Source organism: Neopsephotus bourkii, unplaced genomic scaffold (genome assembly GCF_033783945.1).
Source record: "Neopsephotus bourkii isolate Nb327-2 ecotype Australia unplaced genomic scaffold, CSIRO-AGI_Nbou_v1 NB_1825, whole genome shotgun sequence".
NCBI classification, from domain to species: Eukaryota; Metazoa; Chordata; class Aves; order Psittaciformes; family Psittacidae; genus Neopsephotus; species Neopsephotus bourkii.
Window position 1 is genome coordinate 12,909,320 of NW_026902298.1, and position 19,344 is coordinate 12,928,663.

A 19,344-nucleotide genomic window follows, 5' to 3' on the forward strand; every position below is an offset into this window, starting at 1 on the left:
GTGAGTACCTCAGCTGTCCTTAAGTACCTCTCCCAGATTTCTCCTGCCCCATAGATGACGGGTTCTTACCAGATCCTAGGCACAACATCTAGAAATGGAAGAGGAAGTTAAGGAGGAAAAGGAACTGCATATCAATGCTATGGTTCAGCAGTGCATGGGGTTGTAGGACATTCAGTAACTGATAATGCAGGTTATTTGAACACCAACCAAGTCCAGATACAGCTCAGGTTTGCCATCACCTTTGAACTCGGGAAGGCTGTAGTCTTCTTTGATGTTGAGGATCATGTAGATAGGTAAGGGATTCTGACCCTGACTCAATGCCTGTCGCTCATCTGAGAGTTTGTGGTTGTTTTTCTGTGAATTGACCAGAAACAGAGAAAGAGCAAAAACAAGGGACATTCTTGGCATGGTGCATGGGCTTGCAAGATTGCAGCAAAATAAATACCTGTTCCATCTTAATTTTCTTAGTCTCTCCACTCATTTTGTGTCCACACATTTTTTAAACCAAGGAGTGATCTAAATATTTACACATCCATATAAGCTTATTTAGTTACAGGGGGTACAATTTGTGGTACAATGGTCTCTCATTCTTTCCAGTAAAAGCATCCACTTTACAAGTTCTTGCAAGAAACCAAAAGCAGGATTCTGCTGTTAAGTGATCAGATACTCATACTGGTAGAAGACATATGTTTTCTGTTCTACATATTACCCTATGGGCTGCTAATTACATGCTGAGAGATACGTGGGGACAAAACCCCTTTGTTAGTCAGCAGAAATCATCTGCTGGATAATGCTGGCACACTCTCAGACTAGCATCTGCCCCTAGATCTTAATTTTCCATACAGGAGAACTCAGTAGCTGTTACAGAAAGCATGGACACACTACCCCATCACTTAACGCTTTTTCCAGCAGAAGCCCCCATAAATCAATGCTAGAGATCTGGTATCCCTCTTGCTTCCTCAGTTTTAGCTCCTTGTCATAGTACTTCAAGCTCTCCAGGGAAAAGCAGCTTAGTTTGCACTTGGTCATATGTCTGCGGACTTCACCAATCTGTCTGGACAGATCCTTGTGTGACCAGTCAGTGCTCTGATACAAGTGTGACAAGGTCCTGGGGAAAAGAAAGGAAATATATGTTATCATATGCCTAAGACACTTTCACTTGTTAGACTTGGATTTAAGGACCACATCAAATGAACTATCTGAGGTTCATTAAACACATTTTATGGGCTCTATTACTGAAAAGATCTTTTGATTTAGGGACACACACACACCTGCCCCACTAGTGAAACCTAAGGACTTCCAAAAAGCCCCTCTGTGCTATGTTGATTTACGTACACATCCATGACTTGTACATAACAGGGGAAGTTTAGATTAGATGTAAGGAAATTTTTTACTGTGAGGGCAGTGAGGCACTGGAATGGGTTGCCCAAGGAATATGTGAATGCTCCATCCCTGGCAATGTTCAAGGCTGGGTAGGACAGAGCCTTGGGTGACATGATTAAGTGTGAGGTGTCCCTGCCCATGGCAGGGGGGTTGGAACTTGATGATCTTAAGGTATTTTCCAACTCTTAATTATTCTATGATTCTATGACATACACCAGAATCACTCACTAGGAAAGATCCTAAAGGTGAAACAAAGGGTCAAGGAAAACGTTGATCCACATCAGCCATTGCTGGCTCAAGCAATGTGTTCCTAATGCAGGAAGAAAAAAACCCTGAGACTGAAGTAGTACAGCTTCCTTTACTAAAATAAAGAAGAAAATTCTCTCACACAGCAGACTATTGAGGTGATGAATGATGTTCTTCATTCTTCTTACCATGTTGAACCAGATGACCCAGTGATGTATGAAATAGCATCTAAGAGACCCAGCTTCTGAAGACCCAACAGGTTGCCTAACAAAGATGTCAGTGCCCGGGTGCCACCTCCTGTTGTCATGACTGCCACAACTGGTACCTGTTTAAATATCGACATGGCAGTGGTAAATAACTTAGTTTACCAGCACATGTGATCAGAGCTGAGTTAATTGCATCATTTCTGTTCCACAAGAAATTCCAACATTTCACCATTTCTCAAGCAGGAGAGAAAAAGATGAAAATCTGGTATTTTGCACAGAAGGGGGGGGGGGGAAGAAAAGAAAAAGAAAAATTGGTAATTAGCTAATTTTGAGGTTTTTGATGAATCAATTTTGATTCTAAATTGCTACATGCTGGCTTACCAAAATAGCTCAAAAGTCGTTGATTCAAGTCATTTCAGTATTAAAGTGCATTTTCCTTAGTGAAAGATCATCTCATGAGAGCTCTATTTTGAGAACAATCAGAGCTCATCCTCTCTTGTAACTCAAGTATAATGACTATATTACATTTCCTATAAAGTACCTACAGTGTATAATTGCAGTGATGAACCACAAAGGCTAATTGCATGGAAATCTGAATTGTCTTACTGGAAAGCAAATTCCTCCAAGAAACCCACTGAGTGGAGCCAAATGACATTTCCCATACACATTGCCAGGCAATTGCATCAAGGAAATAATCAGTAGTGACCTGATTCGAATCAAGTGTTTCAGGTTAAAGCAAAATTTTCTGATCTGAGTTTATCTGTCTGTGAAAAAACATTCTTTTGTTGGAAAATCTGAAATTAATATTAAAAAATTATTATACTAAAGATACTACTTCTTTTCCCACAAAAACTAGTGTTCTAATGAGAAACAATATACTGATGTGACCAGTTTGTCAATGGGAACATTGCTTATAGCATTCAAAACCATTCTATCATACAATGTTTAATAGGCCTTTGGTCCAGCTGTCCCGAACAAAGGGAAAACCAAAGGTGACAAGAACTCTTCAAATGAAAGCTTCATTTCTAAAGTGCCTGAACACAGACTGTGTCCCCTCCCTAAAGTACCAACTGTCCTCAAACCACCACAACATGAACAAATACAAACCCTAACTCAGTCAGACAGACAAGAGAAAAATGTTGAATGTCTTTGTGATGTCAGAGTGATGGTAACTAAGATGTTGAACACCAGAGGAGTCTGTGATATGAAACATTCAGTGTTATATGTCACTTTAACTGTTTAAGTGTTTGTCCCCTCCAAAATCTGATAATAAGAAATGCTTTATGGGGCCTTGGTGATGGCATGCTCAGCTTAAGAGAGTAAGGCTATCACAGATGAAAAAGAAAAAAGAGAAAAAAATGCTGATTGATAGCATTTTGTTTTCTGAACAAGCACGTAGCAAATGGGTTTGATCCTATCCATGCTCCCACATTGTTTCATCTAAACATACCTCGATGCTTTACATGGGACACTACATCAGGGCTGGTTAAGGACCAATATGCAAACATCTGCAAGCATAACATGTTGCTGTTCCACAGCACAGTCCAGACTCTATGGTGTTCCCCATACCTCATGGTCCTGTAGGTCTCGCTCTAAATGAAGTGATTTTTTCAGAGCAGAAGCCACAAACTTCCTCCGTTTCTGCATGAAATTTTTCTCCTCTGTACACAGATCAAACTCCAAGCGAACATCTAAGTTTTGTGACCTGAAAGAAAGCTCAGAGTTAAATAGGATGGGCATGATCACTTACAATTAATGTCTGGACTCATCCTTACAAGTCACAAACTGTACTGTTAGGCTTAGAAAAGCTGCTGTTGTGACACACAAAAGCATATTGCAGATGATATAGACATGGTAGAGAAAAGATAAAGTCAAAAGGTTGTAAAATCTTATAAAAACAAAACCAGAAATATTGCTTATTGCTACACTGATTTTCAAGAAGCGTTTAACATAAATACTGCAATCCATCTACAGATACTACCAACAGTGGAATATTCAAGATTTGTTGCCTAAAGCCCTCCAGATTTTATAAATACAAATACTGAGAATTCTTTACAAGTAGGGAAGTGAGGTATAAACACATCTCTTCTTAAACTTGAAGCTCCATGGACTTTGCAGCCAAAAAAGATTATTCTCTCTATCCAAATGGAACTCCTGCATAGTGGCATAACAGGAAATTTCACACAGCTCAGTTGGCAATGTTCACTTTCTGGATATGGGTAATTAGCATGGGATAAATAGGGATGAATATAATACATTCTCCCTTAGTTACAGAAGAAAAGTAAGAGTGCAAAAAGCCTGGCTGGCATCTTTCTTTTTCCACAACCACAGAACCCAAAGGTAGAATTACCTACCAGTCATTTGACTTCACATCTAAATTGATTGCTTCATCCTAGGGAAAAAAACCACACTGTAATAACTGGAGATTATTTTATTGTCCTTTTCTTTCCATTCAGTCAGCTGTGAAGCCCTACACTTTTTCTGAGAGCCATGTTGGAATCACAAAGCCGTAACAATCAGAAAATCCATCCAGTTTTTAAAACTCCTCCAAATCCTCTTTATTTTCTTTAAATTGTTTCATACTAAAAATACAAACAGCAGTACAGAATAAAAAACCAGAACCATCTCTGCCTGTGTGCCCTATCTTGCCTCATGGTTTGCATTGGCTCTGATGTGAATTAGGCCCCCAGCAGGTCAGAGAAATCCCTCTGTCATACCGGGGTTTTGGTTTTACTTCATTCATATGAAAATGTACAGGTACATAACCCTCTATCTTAGGAATGTAAGGGCACCAGCAGTTACATATCCACCCCCCTACTTCACACTGATTTAATTAAGTCATGCCCATTGATCTTTGGTCCATAGCTTCACATTTATTCTAAAGAGCTGCTGTCAATCACCTTTGCCACTGCTACTTTCTCCTTGAAGGGGAGTGAGTCCAGAGGAATAGTGAGGGACGCATGGCAGTCTTTTTTCTCTTCATCTGAAGTACACTGAGAAAGAAATTACAGTGTAGAAAACTATTCAGTGTATACACCACAAAAAAGTACTGTGTCCAACTTACCCTACCAAATGGGGTCACCATTCAGCAGTTTCCAAGTTGGCATCTGAAATTTAGGTGTCTTAGGGGGTACAATGTTCTTCCAGAGTGAAAGATAATGAAAGATGAGATTTAATTGAAAATAATTGATAGGATTTAATTGAATTATTTCCTTTTACCTCAGCTAAGTATGGAAAACTGTGAGTTTACTGTGCTTACTGAAGCTGACGTTCACATACCAAAGGGAAATGAGGTTTCTTCTGTGCTAGAGCTACGCGCAGCTCTGACAGGCTGTACTTGATGTAATGAAAGTCCAGGGACTTCACAGGTTGCCTGGAAGAGCTCAGTGACAGGGTCTGGCTCTCTTCGTAGGATCCCTTCACTGAGAACAAGAAGTCTTTTTCTAAGAAGAAAAGAGATTAAAAACACATAGAGAAGTTAATTACAATGATTTCAGAAATTGAACATGAAATAGTCATTCAGAAGTTGTCATTTTTATATATAAAACACTCAACAATGCTTAAAAGCTGCAAGACTATTTATTGAACTAGGGAACATCACAAGAAGAAGTTAAAAGCAGAAAAAAAAAAAAAGAAAACAAAAAAAATCCCGAAGAGCTCATAAAACAGCAGTAGCTGTGCAAAAAAACTCAGATATACAGGAAATTTGGGCAAAATATAGATTATTAATAGAGGAATATATATTTACTTCTATTCTACAGCACTAAGAAGATTTTTTCATCACTCTAGTAATTCATTTGAATGGCAAAGTCCAGGATTTATAGTTAGCATAGATACACTACAGTTGTTGAATCTGTGATCCTGCAAATACTCATAAACATACAGTTCCTTTGCTCTAATTGTAAGAACCAAATAGGAAAATGGCCAGATAAGAAAATGACAAAAAAAGAAATTACAATTTACTATAAAATAAGATTTTTTAGTTTCTAAGTTTAAAGTCTAACCTGAAGGTTCTTTTTTCATCTGTCTGTTGTCCACTAGGACTTCCAAGCAGGAAATTTCACGAGACTGCATGGATGAATGAGAGAATTAAGTGTACAAAACATTCTGCATCTGAGTTACTTCACTGCTATCTGTCTCTGGTCACCTGGTTCCTCTCTACCCTGTGTTTATTAGGCTTATAAGAGAAATACCTTGGCACTGAAGATATGCCAGGTTTCAGCTGAAAGAAAAATGGCTATGGTGGTCCATGCACAGTGATGGGGCTGGAAAGGGATGGGAAATAACAGGGGGAGGAATGTGGGTGTGCTGAGGTTTCCAAAGCTAGACTGGTGGGTCAGTCAAGTCACAGGTCTATCCCTGCAGCCCTGCTTCGGTGGTTGGATAGCCAAGTGCTACCTCCTCTAAAAAACAAGTTAGGGGCAGTGGAGAAAGCAACTTCCATTGAGGTGTGGAAAACTGGATGGCCATGAGTGTGTCCAAGGGAAATCCCAAGAGGGAATGAATGACACAGAGGCATTAAGTCAATGAAAGAGAACTTCAGGCTTCATCAAAAAGCTTGTTATCAGCTGGTGGTAGTGGACAGTTCTCTGGGTATCTCTAGAGATTGTGTTCACTCTTTCCTATTACATCTTCCCACTGGGAGCAACACAAGAGGATAGTTGCCAGTGCCTGACAACCCTTTTCCCTCCCATTCAGCCGTGCTTGTAGTGAGGTGCTGGGGCACCTGTCAGATTCACCACTCCCATCACTAGCGTTTAAAAAAATCTACAAGAGAAATAGTTTAAAATTACCACTAATACACCATTAGTGACAAGCTTTTCAGGAGGAACTGGACTGAAAGAGAGGAAAAAAATATGCAGTCAGAACTAATATTAAATAAATAAATTCTTAAACAAACACCAAGGAATAATACTCTGCTCTGGTGAGACCTCACTTGGAGTATTGTGTACAGTTCTGGTGTCCTCAACATAAAAAGGACATGGAAATGTTGGAACAAGTCCAGAGGAGGGTCATGAGGATGATCAGGGGACTGGAGCACCTCCTGTATGAAGGTAGGCTGAGAAAGTTGGGGCTGTTCAGCCTGGAGAAGAGAAGGCTGTATGGAGACCTCATAGCAGCCCTCCAGTATCTGAAGGGGGCATATAGGGATTCTGGGGAGGGACTCTTCATTAGGTACTGTAGTGGTAGGACAAGGGGTAATGGGTTAAAACTTAAACAGGGGAAGTTTAGATTGCATATAAGGAAGAAGTTCTTTACTATAAGGGCCGTGAGGCACTGGAATGGGTTGCCCAGGGAAGCTGTGAATGCTCCATCCCTGGCGGTGTTGAATGACAGGTTGGAGAGAGCCTTGGGTGACATGGTTTAGTGTGAGGTGTCCTTGCCCATGGCAGGGGGGTTGGAACTAGATGATCTTAAGGTCCTTTCCAACCTTAACTATTCTATGATTCTATAATAGAATCATAGAAAACTTTCCTTAAAGTTTGCCTTGTTCAGCATAGTCTCAAATTTGTCACTGATTTTTTATTTTGACAGACATCTGAAAGTTTCTTCCTTATTCTTTTAATGATGATGGTAAATAATTGTAGTAATAAGCACAGGGGCTGCAGTTCTTACTATCCTTCTCCCTCTTCCAGAAATAATGAGATGAATTATTGTTCAGAATGATTTTTGGTAGATAAGGAACATGAAGTTTTAGCCAATATGCAACTAATTTGATAAACACCAGCTGTTGCTGTTGTGCTGAGCATCTTAAACTGTATTATACCACATGCTAGCATATGCTTGACTGCTTGCTTTTGCAAAGTACAGTTCTTTGGTCTCATATGGGTTTTACTTACATGCTCTCCGATGCAAATTCAACCTCCAGCGTCTCTTGTGTCTGTAAAAGTTCATTTCATTATAAATATTCAGAATTCATTTTCTTTCTCACTAGCTATGGTTGCCAATGATTATCCTGGCTCCTGAAACAGCTCTTAAAATCAAATTTTACTCCTGCTCTAGGGTATGAGCAGATGAGTGAAAGCAATACAGTTAGAATGATTTGGAAACTATTCTCCTTCCATCATTAACCATCAGTTCCCAGGCTGACTGCACTCCATACAGTGGTAAGGCAGAGTAAAATGGCCACGTAGCCAATCCTCCATCCTGTGCCTGCCATAACTGTTGGCCTAAAACTGTCTAAAGCCTTGTTTTTTCTGGGTAACATTATCAGAAGACTGATACTGTTGAATAGCAGAGGGCATTCTCATTCTTTTGATCGAAAGAACTATAACACAGACAATAAATTGACCAGTCACCAGACAAGCTACTATAGACAGGTGCTTGTCAATATCACCATAGAGCTGAATACATACCCTACACTAAAAATCAGTGAATCAGCAAATCTATAAAAGTATCTAAATCCCATGCTATGTCATCATGTATGGGTTCAGATGCACTGAAGTAATGAGACAGTTACGGTAATTGACAGTCAATGCATTTTAGCACTTCTGCATGGGTCTTTGTGCTATATTCAGGTATACACAAAGGACTTACAGGGCAGGGTATCTGATTTTAAGTGAATACTCCAACATCTGTATCAGAATATGCCCAAACTCACAAATGCTGGTCATAGGAATGGAAATTCTAACAGAGAAACTTTGTGCAGTGGTGATGAAGTCTTTTATCTCCAACAAAACCTATTTGGTCAACACAGCCAAGAACAAGAAAAATGAGAAAACTCTGCTAAGAGGTTTGAGGAGGTAGCAAAAACTTTCAGGATTGTGTCTGAGGTAGGAAAGTAAACCTTGTCCACTTTGCTGAACAAGGCTTGGAGGGCAATTTGCAAGATATATGAAGTGCTGACCATGTAAACCCTCCCATCTACAATCGCTTTACAATAAGTTATTTAATACATAATACCAAAATTTCCCTCCTGTGGCCAAGGCAGTTTTATTCCTTACCTTTGGATTTAGCTGAAAAGTCAAGTGAACAGTTTCTCCAAGCTGGATTTTAGCAACATCAAAGAGGACAGTGAAGAGAAGGTCATCTTTAGTGACTGAATTTTCATCATAGATTTTCAGCTCAAGAATATTCTGTGAAAAGAACTACAGGATTAGGAGCATCTCTATTTTGAGACCTTATGGAGGCACAAGATGATAGTCTCAGCATGTTAAGGAAGAGAGAGAAAGGATGGGGAGAAGTGAGAGAGCATGCACAACCTTTCATCCACCCAGAACTGAAAATATATATTCTCCACCTAACCTAGTTGTATTTGTTGTGGATGTTCCCCTAATTTAAAAGACAAAGGCTAGCAGAATCATTGAACACATAGCTCCCACACACACACTAGCTCCCATACTGAAAACCACATTTGACCTCTAATTTGGTTTGAGGTCACCACTTTTCCCTGAATTGTAAGAAACCATCTGGTGGCCAGGAATTTGTTGCTATTGGTGATAAGTAAATAAATAAATAAATACATAAATACATAAATCCGATTTAAGCAGGGATTAAAATACATTAAGGAAGCACCATATAACTGCTACATGTTGCATAATTATATCCTGTAAATCATTATTAAACAGATCACATGCAAATAGTTACCACAGAAAATGCTACAGTTTTGTTAAATTGGTGACAAAATGCACAGAAAGCAGCAGAACAAAAGCCTGTTTTCATGGGATTATAGGCTACTCCTCTCAATCTCCTTTTCCTTCCTCCCACTGCACCAATCTCCTCTCCCTCTTGTGTCATCTGCCTTTTTGGATAGACTGAAGTGGTAAAGGCCCCTGCTGTGCCTTGCTGGTAGCTGCACATGGGCTAGCTCAGAGATGCCTTCCAGAGCGCTGAGCAAATTACCATAAATGCCTGTTTTCTCAGTGGGGAAGTAATTCAGGCCTCTCCATATATTCAGCAGCTCATTTTCATGTGAATCGCAGGAATCTCTTATCTCAGAGATTCTTACTTATCCATCAGATTTAACTGAGAAGAACTGATTTAACTGAAATGTATGGAAAGGAAGATGATCCAGAATCCAAACACTCAATGCTGACATCTGTAATTTCTGTAAGAAACTAGCAAGGGAGAGATGGCAAGATGTAGTGAATCTGGGTTTGCAGTTTGCTATCAGAAGACAGAAAGGTTGCTGCACTTCATGGACATATATGTTGTAAATGCATCACACTGTGCTTCAAACAGCAAAACAATTCTGCTTGTGGCTGACGGGCCAGCACTGGGTTCCTGCCACCAGGCTTTCTAAGAGAAACATAGCAACAAAAGGCAGAGAAGCAGCCATAGCAACTTGGTTTACAGGCCAGCTATAAATAGCCTGTAAAGATTATGTAAGGTGATGGAGGTGGTATGCTTAAAAGGAACAGTCTGCAGTTTGTAGAAGGCAGGCATACATTGAAGAGCAGATCAGTTTTCCTAGCTGTGGTTCTGCAACAGACTGTCCATTTTTGGCTGGAAAAGCTGACTTATTTTGTTAGTGACCAACTGATTTGAAGTCCCTTAGTTACTCCCAGCTAGCCAGAAGGGCACACACAGCATGCTGGCTGGCTAAGAGAGACCTCGGCTGCACCACTGGGATGCTGTGTGGGAAGCAGCTGGGGTTGTCTGTGCAATTCACTGTTTCTATCCACTCCTGAGGGAGGATATGAGGGCAGCATCACTGGGAGCCAAGCACTGAGCAGAGCCAGCTCTTGGTGGGGCTGTGCTACCAGCTCCAGGCAGGGTGGCCTCCTGGAGCCAGGGGAGTGCTGCCCACAGAACCAGCTGGGAAGCCCTTCCTCACCATCTGCGCTTTGTCAGGCATTCATCTAAACAGATGATTTTTCGTAAACATTCCTGCTCCTGATGGGAACCAGCCTGACATATCTGAACAAGTTTCTCTCTTCCACAGTGACAGTGTACTATATGAATTTACTGAGCTCTGGCTCCTAGGATTTAGGAAAATGAATACCTCAATGATACACCAGACAGGCAAGGAGAAAACAACCAGCAGACTAGCTCTGATCAGTGAGTAATGAGCAGAGCAATTGAAGCGTTTGAAAAGAAACCTGTAAGAGCTTTAACTTAAGTCTGTTGAGTCCAGGCAGCAGCAAGGTAGCACTGACAGACATGCCAGAGAGCTTTGGTTGTCCCAGATCCCCATGACACATTTTGTGCAGCCCACAGCAACAGCTGCCATGCTGCTGTCACTACACACTGAAAATTATAGGGGCTAATCTCACATCTTGTCTCCTGCTGCAAAGTTACTGCAAACTAAATGCAAGGTCCTCTCAAATACTACTCTGTGAGGGACTAGCTCCAGCAGCTTCCTGTAGCCAAGGTATTTTTTCCAGCTGTTAACATGTGTTATTGCAGTTTTGGAAGACCTGTCAGCCACAAACCATTGCAAGGAATAGGTGTTCTGGTGCAAGAGCTGTAGAACAGTGGGTGTTTGTTCCCATGCTGCAATGCTTGTCCCTTGCCTTTCACCTCCATGACAAACCTGCAGGGCTCAGTGGCATTGTGTTTCACTGCTATTTTGAAAGACATTGGAATTGTTTAGGTTGCAGGGGAAGCACTGGATGTAGGCTGTAAATGGGCAGGTGTGTTAAAGCTGAATGCTGTACTAAACAGGACCAGTACCACGTAACTGTGGAAGGAAGCCTGAGAATTTGTATCATGGGCAACTTCTGCAGACAAATGCAAGAGTGACTGTTCATTGGAGACCCTGTGGTGTAGCAACACTTTGGGCTATTCTGAATAAGCCTTTTGAAGGATTTTATTGACACCCAAGAGAGCTGGGGGACTGGCCTACTGATCAGGCACGTGACAGAAAAGTTCTTGTCCTGCTCTGCCACCAGTGCTAGGAAATGATGGGTGCAAGTTGTAAAACAGTATTTGATTCCCCAGGTGTGAAGTAAGCTGGGCTTTACTTGGCCTGTCACTGATCTTTGTGGATTCCTAGGCCCTGATGCTGATGCTGTCTTTTGGAGGAAGTGGACAGTGGGACTAGCAAATCTTCTGAAGCTCTACATTCATCATCGTGGTAAAAGCTCAGCTGGTCTTTTGCAAACTTTATTTTGTGATAGTTGTATCACAAGGTTGTTGTTCTAAAGGAAGAGCTAAAAAGAACAGCACTGTGAGGCTTCCACTACTAAGCTCATGAATGTCTTTTATGCTGTTCAATTTACCCTGAAATTCTCACTTTTACTGTTCAAAAGCAGGAACTTCAAAAAGAAAAAAGGAAAAGTGAAAAGTGACAGATTACATGAACAGCTGTGAAATATCTTGTTTTTCTTTTATATAGCAGAAAATAATGTTGCTGCTGCATGCTACTCCACATCCTCTTATCCATGTCCTTGTAGACCCTCACACATACTTATATTTAGGGTGCTATACATATCAATCACACAATGAGATCTCTGCCCCAAAAGAAAAACAAAGGCACTGTGCATCTTACTTTTACTTGTCTCTGGATCCTGAAGCAAAATGTTTCATTCCACACTGGATCTTTGCAGTTCTTGACAGTTTTGGTTCGGACGGTCTCAGGGGAAGCAGTGGGCAAGGACAGGCTTACGTAGCAATCAGTTTGACTAACTGCATTTGGAAAGGCACATTGTCACACATTGCTATAAATCTCTTCGAGCATAGCCTTATAGCCATGTATAGACAGCAAGCTGCAAGAAGTAGGTATTGTTTCTACTGCTTTTTTGACAGGTCCTTATTCAAAAGCATTCACTGCTTTGTTGCCTCCTGCAGGTGGGAACTTTAGTCATTAGTGAAGATTCAAAGAAACTACTGCAATAAAGATAACGGGTAAGAAAAAATAAGCAGAGCTAGTTTTACTGAACAAAATCCATCACTGGGACGTCCCCTGCTTGTTGCAAATCAACAGATTTCTGTGACAGAGAAGAAAAAGGTTTGCATTTTAAGAGAAGCTTTTTAAAGGATAGAATACTTATTTAACTAATTGAGCATTTAGACAAGGGTTTAACATTGCCTTGTGCTCTTCAGAGGGTAACAGAAGAGCTAAAGAGGGTCTGGATATAAAGAATTTTCTGCCTCTGGTCTGCTGCACCAGTGTATCTGTATTCCATTCCATGTAATGAGCCAACTGTCTCACCCAACATGATCACATCCTTTCACTATCAACAAATATGCAAAAGTAGCAATGCACTTTTACTGATTTAAACTCTGAGCACTGATACTGAAGAAACTTCTAACTTCTGAAAAAGGTGTGCAAGTAACACAGGGTTGCACAGTTAGCTACAAGTATGACATTAAATCTTCACAACACATGGGGCTGCTTTGGGGTGGGCTCCCAGGAACAGCCCCCACTCAAGCTGGGGCAAACAGACCCCCAGCCAGGAAGGCACAGCTAAGCTTGACACTGCCTCAGGGTGTTGACATATCTGTTGGGGAGTGTCAGAGGTCTTGGGTAGGCTTGGTACATCTATGACTGTGCAATTAACTTTCCTTTTGTGTGTATAACCTCACGTATGTAGAGTATTTGGTGTTTAGGATTCTCTCCAATACTGCTAAGATGGTAATGGGTTTTTAGCAGGGAGCACTGCTGGGCAATTACTCCTAAGTGCATAAAGGAGTTTATGTCTTGTGAACCTGTGATAGCTAACTGAGACCCTGAACAATGAAGAGTGATGTGACTCTCTCTCTACACTGTCATTCACCCTTTCCAACCCTCCCATTTGGAGCAAATCTGCTGTCCTTTGGCTCTGTACACTGTTTGCACTCTTTTGTCTGCTGGGCAACTACAACTGCCTCTAATGTCTCCAGTTCTAAGAACTTGCTTTGCAATCACAGTAACAGGTTAGATTTGTGTATGATAACAGGCAGTTTGGGTACTGTGTGAAACATGCTGAGAAGCCTTATGAACAAGTGGGTAACCTGCTGGAAAAGCTATCATGACATGTTGGCTCCAGTCCCAGCTCTGCTCCAGACTAAGTCACTTTGGGCAATTGCTTCCATTAAAATTTAGCCTGGTTATCTGTCCACATTTCCTCATCAATAAAACAGCAATAACCGTCCTTTACTCTTTTGCATTCTGCTTTGACATCCCATGACTAAAAGCACTATACCTGTCCTTTACTCTTTTGCATTCTGCTTTGACATCCCATAACTAAAAGTACTATACAAAAAATGACTAGTTATTAATATTTCCACATGACCCACAAGAAGAGTGTGCCTTACTAGTAACTGTGTTGTTCTTTCTCTGTTAGTCTCCTCCTTGGCATTCCACACTTTCTTTAAACTTGTGGTATAACCCATGTGGCAATGAATAGTTGCTTAAAGCAATCTGTGCAATCAGGTTATTATGTATGATCTATCTGTCAGTCTTCTGATACCATCTGAACATGAAACATCCTACAGTTTTTCAGCACATATTTGATAGTTTCCCCCTTATTATCCATAGCAGGGAAGAAATTACTTTAACATTGCAAATGCAGATGCCTATAGTTCTTATAAGTAACATTAGGATACTTTTAGATTTATTATTACAATTTTAAAATGCAGAATATGTGTAATGTACCTTTAGATAAAAATTTATTGTTAAAGGAGGTGGTAAAATAGTTTATTTACCTCTCTTTTCCACTGGTTTAGACATTTGCAAAAATTAATATCAACTTTGCATAGTTACTTCCCCAGATTATGTCAGAGAAGCATGCAAAAGTAAGCATATCTGTTTCTTCAGCAACTGTGTCAGTCAACTGAGGACTACTGGGATGTGTGTTTTGGAGGATCTGTTAATTTATAGTCTGTTTTGTTGTACATACTAGCTTTGAATACTGATTTAATAGACTGGCATTTGATATTCTCAGAGTGTCAAAGAAACGCTAAACTTGTGATTTATTATCTTGTATCTAAATAAAGACATGGTGGGATCTCTGTTGAGTCTTTTACCCTCTCTGAACACAACAGAACTACAGCTGACTTCAGAAGTTAGTCTAACCTTTAGCAAAGCTGTTCACCCTTAATAAGAGCAAAACCAAAGTTCCACAACCTGATAATCCATGTGTAACACCAGCTCAGTTAGCAGCTAGTGAAGCTTCAGTTTCAACATAAGCCCATAAGAATGCAGATAGGCAAAGATACTCGAATCTAAAACCAGACAATTACAGCCAAGTCACTGCATGAAGAATAACAAACTATGTCCCAGAACCATAATGTTGCAGGACTTACCTGATAACACAGATTTAGATAAATTTTGGACTACATCCCAAATACAGAGTGTTAAACATGGTACAGGTGATGAGATTTAGTGCTGAGATTGCTTTGCATACACTCTAAGCCTTGAGCATGAACAAGCAGATGCTCAGTGTGTTCTATGTTGCAGTTCTCTTTCTCTTTTTTCTTCCCTTCACAATAAAAGGCTTTAACTGTTACCAGCTACTAAAATCAAATATGTCCAGATTGCAGAGGACTGACTAAGGCTGGCACGTAAGAAAGAGCTGAAAGAATTGAGTTTGCTAATTCAACAACAACAAAGATTATCAAATAACATAATAGTCATCTGTAATGTCCAAATGATTGATACAAAGAGGACAAAGATCTGTGTCTCTCTGTGGCTAGAGGGAAATAAATATAAATATTAGGAAAACTGCCCCAGCTCAAAGAGAGTTAGTTCTAGCAAGAGATTTTATAACTTTTCTAGGTAACTCATTTCAGATGGTATTGGTCCCCAGATACGTATCAAAGAGTGACTGACAAGGTAAACTTGATCCTGCTTCAGAAGAGGACCAGCCCAGGTGAACCTACATGGTGTCATATGGAATTGCTGTCATGTGATGCTCATGTTTATGCTGGAAGGCAATAAACAAGATAAACATGTCATGTCAATTATATTGCATGGAAACCAACTAACCGATCATCTTCATATTGTACACCAGCCCAAGACACCAATTCCGAGACACCTGGGCACTGGCTCCAAACCTCCTTCTTGGATACCTAAAGTAAGAATGTATCTTCATTGAACATTTTGCTACCTTTCCTTCCCAAACACATACAGTGTCCAAGTAATAAGGCAACAATCCACACCTAGAGCCTCTGTGTACTATCCAATATAACTGTTGAAAGAAACAGTACATAAAGCAACACAATGTAATGCAGGGAAGCCCACAACAGCTATGCTACAACTTCTCCCATCCGCCCCATGTCCTCCATAAGGCAACAGGGATAAATTATATCTCCTAAGTGGCAGTTTGCGTATATGTAGATGTTCTTGAAAGATTTGTACATGCTAACAGAGGTGCAGGTGTCATTGGATCACCCTTACAGATACGCTGTTTTGGCAATTTGGAACTAAAAATCAGGTATTTCCATAGGAATATCCCTATGAATTAAATTTTGGACCTACAGGGCATAACACACGGGTGAAGATTACACCCATGATTATTTGGCTTATTTGTTAAGGACATTGCTCATTCAGCCTGGATTAAAAGCTTACATTGCAGCAATGGTTCATCCTGACATAAATACTATGATTTGGATGCTTTGCCAACATTTGGCAGTGAAGTCTTTACATTTTGTATGTCTTTTCTACTATAAGTTTCCTTCTTATCAAGGTAAGTCACAGATAAACACAGCCTCCAGCCTGCCTTTTATCACAAGACTACAACTAATCCTATTTTCACAGTGAAATTAAATAAGCTCATATTCTGGCTGGAGTCCTTCAGGACTCCCAACTGATATAACAGTTAAAAGCATCTTTCCTGCAACTAAGAATGAATGAAAGCATTAAGAATAGGTACATCTGACTGTCAAGGAACATTTATTTCCAAGACCCCTTTTGTCTATTTTTTGTTCTTGAACAGAAAGGGCACTCTAAAGAGGGTAGTCAAGGTTGGAGCTGAACAAGTAGGAAAGGTGAATACCTTTGCCAGGCAGACATTCAGAAAGATTGCCAATTTAATGGCAGAACACAATGCAAGCAGCAGCACCAACATTTTTGAGTGAATCTTAGTTTTAACCTTTGCTGGCTACTACTCCAGCACTACTTTACCAGCTCCTGCTGAGGATACAGTCATACCAAGTGCCCAAGAGAGAAGCCATAGTCTCACATGGACACTCTCATGTGTCTTCTCAGCAATGTGGACTATCGCAGCCATGTTCATTTAGCTTCTCTACTTTACATTGGCCTCCCACGTAATAGCAAATCACATCCGAGTTCTTGGTCCTTATCTACAAGGTAATAAATGTCTTTGGTTCAGCAAAAAGGTTGCCTGAAGCTCCTCTCTGGGAACCATTACTGATAAAGGTCCTCAAACTCTGTGAGTCTCTCCAGTGGGCATGGCTGTCCCTGGCACTGCTCTGAGTCTTCTCAATAAACCTCTACTGGGACTAAGACATACCACAGGCCTTATTACATTGTTATTTTAGCATGCAGCTCGCCTCAGCAGTGCTGATGCTTGTGAAAGAACTCGTCTAGATGCTTGTGAAAGAACACTAAGAGAGCACAAATGCATAAAACAAAACAGGTCTCTCCTCAGAGGGTACAGGAAAGAATGAATCACTGCTTACAATATCAGTCCCATTGCTTAATGCATAACTGAATGAGTTGCAGATACTGCTGGCTTGATGAAACCGGAACAACCAGGACAGAACTAGAACAGATACTGCAGGTTCTTTAACAGTGTATAAGAAAGATCTGTTGGGAAATAATCAATAAAAATGTGTTTAAAATTATGTTTTTCCATGATAAAATACTGAAGATGACAAGTTATATCTTTTTTGCCCGATCAAAGGAGTATCTCAAAAATAAACAGTGAAGAAATTCTTGCAATAAGTAAATGTCTGTTATCAATCTTCATATTATTTAGGAATTCCTTTTATGTCCAAATAGAAACTAATAGTACTGTAAACACAAATCTGCTGACATTCAATCTGTGGTTACTGTTCAGTGTCAAGCAAATCATACTTTGGTCCTAAACTCAAGACATCATTGTGCAACAATAAGTAGGATATAGAGTAAAGTATGGTCCTTATCAAGGATGATCAAAACTGCCAAGGTACAATAACTTTTAAGATGTGGGAGGCTGTAAGCATGGGAAAAGGCAATGCTCAGCCTACTTTCCTAAGTGGTGAGAAGCTCTTACACGGATCAGCCCAAGCAAATTTGTAAATACAGAAATCCTATTCAGAAATCAAAGCACATACTTATTGGTTGACAACAGCGGAAGTTGCTTCCGTACATTTGGAATCATCCTAGACTTGTGACATCTGTGTAATATATTAACACAGCAGAAACATCCATCCAGGTTTTCTGGAACTTTCAAAGTGCAAACTAGAAAATCACATCCTGAGCAGTCTGCCACTGCCTTTAACTGCAAGCAGAGGAAGAGTGAAGTGTCATGATTCGTTGCATGGATCTGCATCTTCTCAAAGCACTGTGTTGTTCTACATTGCTGCCATCGTCACCTAGTCATTCCAGCCTTTCTTCTCCACCCAAGCTTCTCCCTTGCTCATTTCCATTGTCTCCACCCTGTTCAAACCTGTTTTAAAACAGGTTTTGACATTTTTTTAAAAATATAAAACATTTCAGAAGCTTTTTCAACTAGAAGCTTCCTCTAAACAAGAGGATAATTAGGTCTAAAAGGAAAGCGTCCTACCATCACAGAAGTCTTCAAAGATCAGCCCTGTTCCATGAATGACAACAGCTGCAATACCACCTGTGCTGGTACAGTATTAGAACATGGTAGCTGCTCTTACCTTTGCCTTTGAGGCAGAGATGAGCCTAACATTTACCTAAGGTTCTTTACTCCATTTACCAGTCCTTCACATGGTAATCAGTTCATCCTCCTAGTGCTCCTGTGAGACTCCTAATGCTCTTGCTGAAGTCCTCGCTTTAGAGATGAGGAACCAAGGTTTTCAGGAAACTCATCTTCCCCAAGGTTACACCAAGAATCTGAAGGAAGTCGTGGGGGAAATTGCACATAATACCTTTAACTACCAGAACAGCTTTCTGTTCCTGCATGTAGAAGTACACAGAAGCCAGTATGGCTGCAAAAAATGCATGTGTACCTACATACAATCCACTGATCTCTAGCAGTAGAAATGTAGTTATTTCCATAGCTGTAGGGAGGTGCCCTGACCAAGAACACCCAAAAAAATAACATATTGATGAAATCCTTGATTATACATAACATTGTCCTTTTCAGTGGCAGCTTATTATGCTGTCAAGGCACAGAGCAGGGTTTTTGTTTCCACACTTCTTGCCATGTGTGCAATCAATACAATTGCGTACAATACAATACACAGTACGCTCTACACACTATGTTCCCTCATGACCATCAAAGACTTGAGAAAGAGAAAAAACTGGAAAAAATATCTTAGACTACCAAACACACAATAGGTAACCTGGGAGAAACTAGGTTTTTGCATGTGTTTAGATGATAGCAATGAACTGAGAAACAGTGGGAGCAGACTAGAATAACGTGTAGATGAAGCAAAAAAGAAGATTGGAATATAAAGGAACAGAGGTTAAGAACTGAAGCTGTGAACTTGATTCACATAATATTTACTG

At 40.3% G+C, this 19,344-nt stretch overlaps 1 protein-coding gene across 1 annotated transcript in view; it reads right to left on the reverse strand.

Annotated features, from left to right (window-relative positions):
- LOC133207149 (cytosolic phospholipase A2 epsilon-like) overlaps window positions 1-19,344 on the reverse strand; it is a 32,332-nt gene that overhangs the window by 6,514 nt on the left and 6,474 nt on the right. Inside the window, exons 3-14 of the mRNA XM_061343804.1 lie at window positions 12,268-12,404; window positions 8,780-8,911; window positions 7,676-7,716; window positions 6,629-6,671; window positions 5,840-5,903; window positions 5,115-5,278; window positions 4,736-4,828; window positions 4,190-4,227; window positions 3,405-3,540; window positions 1,818-1,954; window positions 886-1,108; window positions 240-354 (exon numbers count right to left, since the gene is read on the reverse strand). Coding sequence (XP_061199788.1) covers window positions 240-354; window positions 886-1,108; window positions 1,818-1,954; window positions 3,405-3,540; window positions 4,190-4,227; window positions 4,736-4,828; window positions 5,115-5,278; window positions 5,840-5,903; window positions 6,629-6,671; window positions 7,676-7,716; window positions 8,780-8,911; window positions 12,268-12,404 — 1,323 coding nt within the window. The remainder of the gene's footprint in view (window positions 1-239; window positions 355-885; window positions 1,109-1,817; window positions 1,955-3,404; window positions 3,541-4,189; window positions 4,228-4,735; window positions 4,829-5,114; window positions 5,279-5,839; window positions 5,904-6,628; window positions 6,672-7,675; window positions 7,717-8,779; window positions 8,912-12,267; window positions 12,405-19,344) is intronic.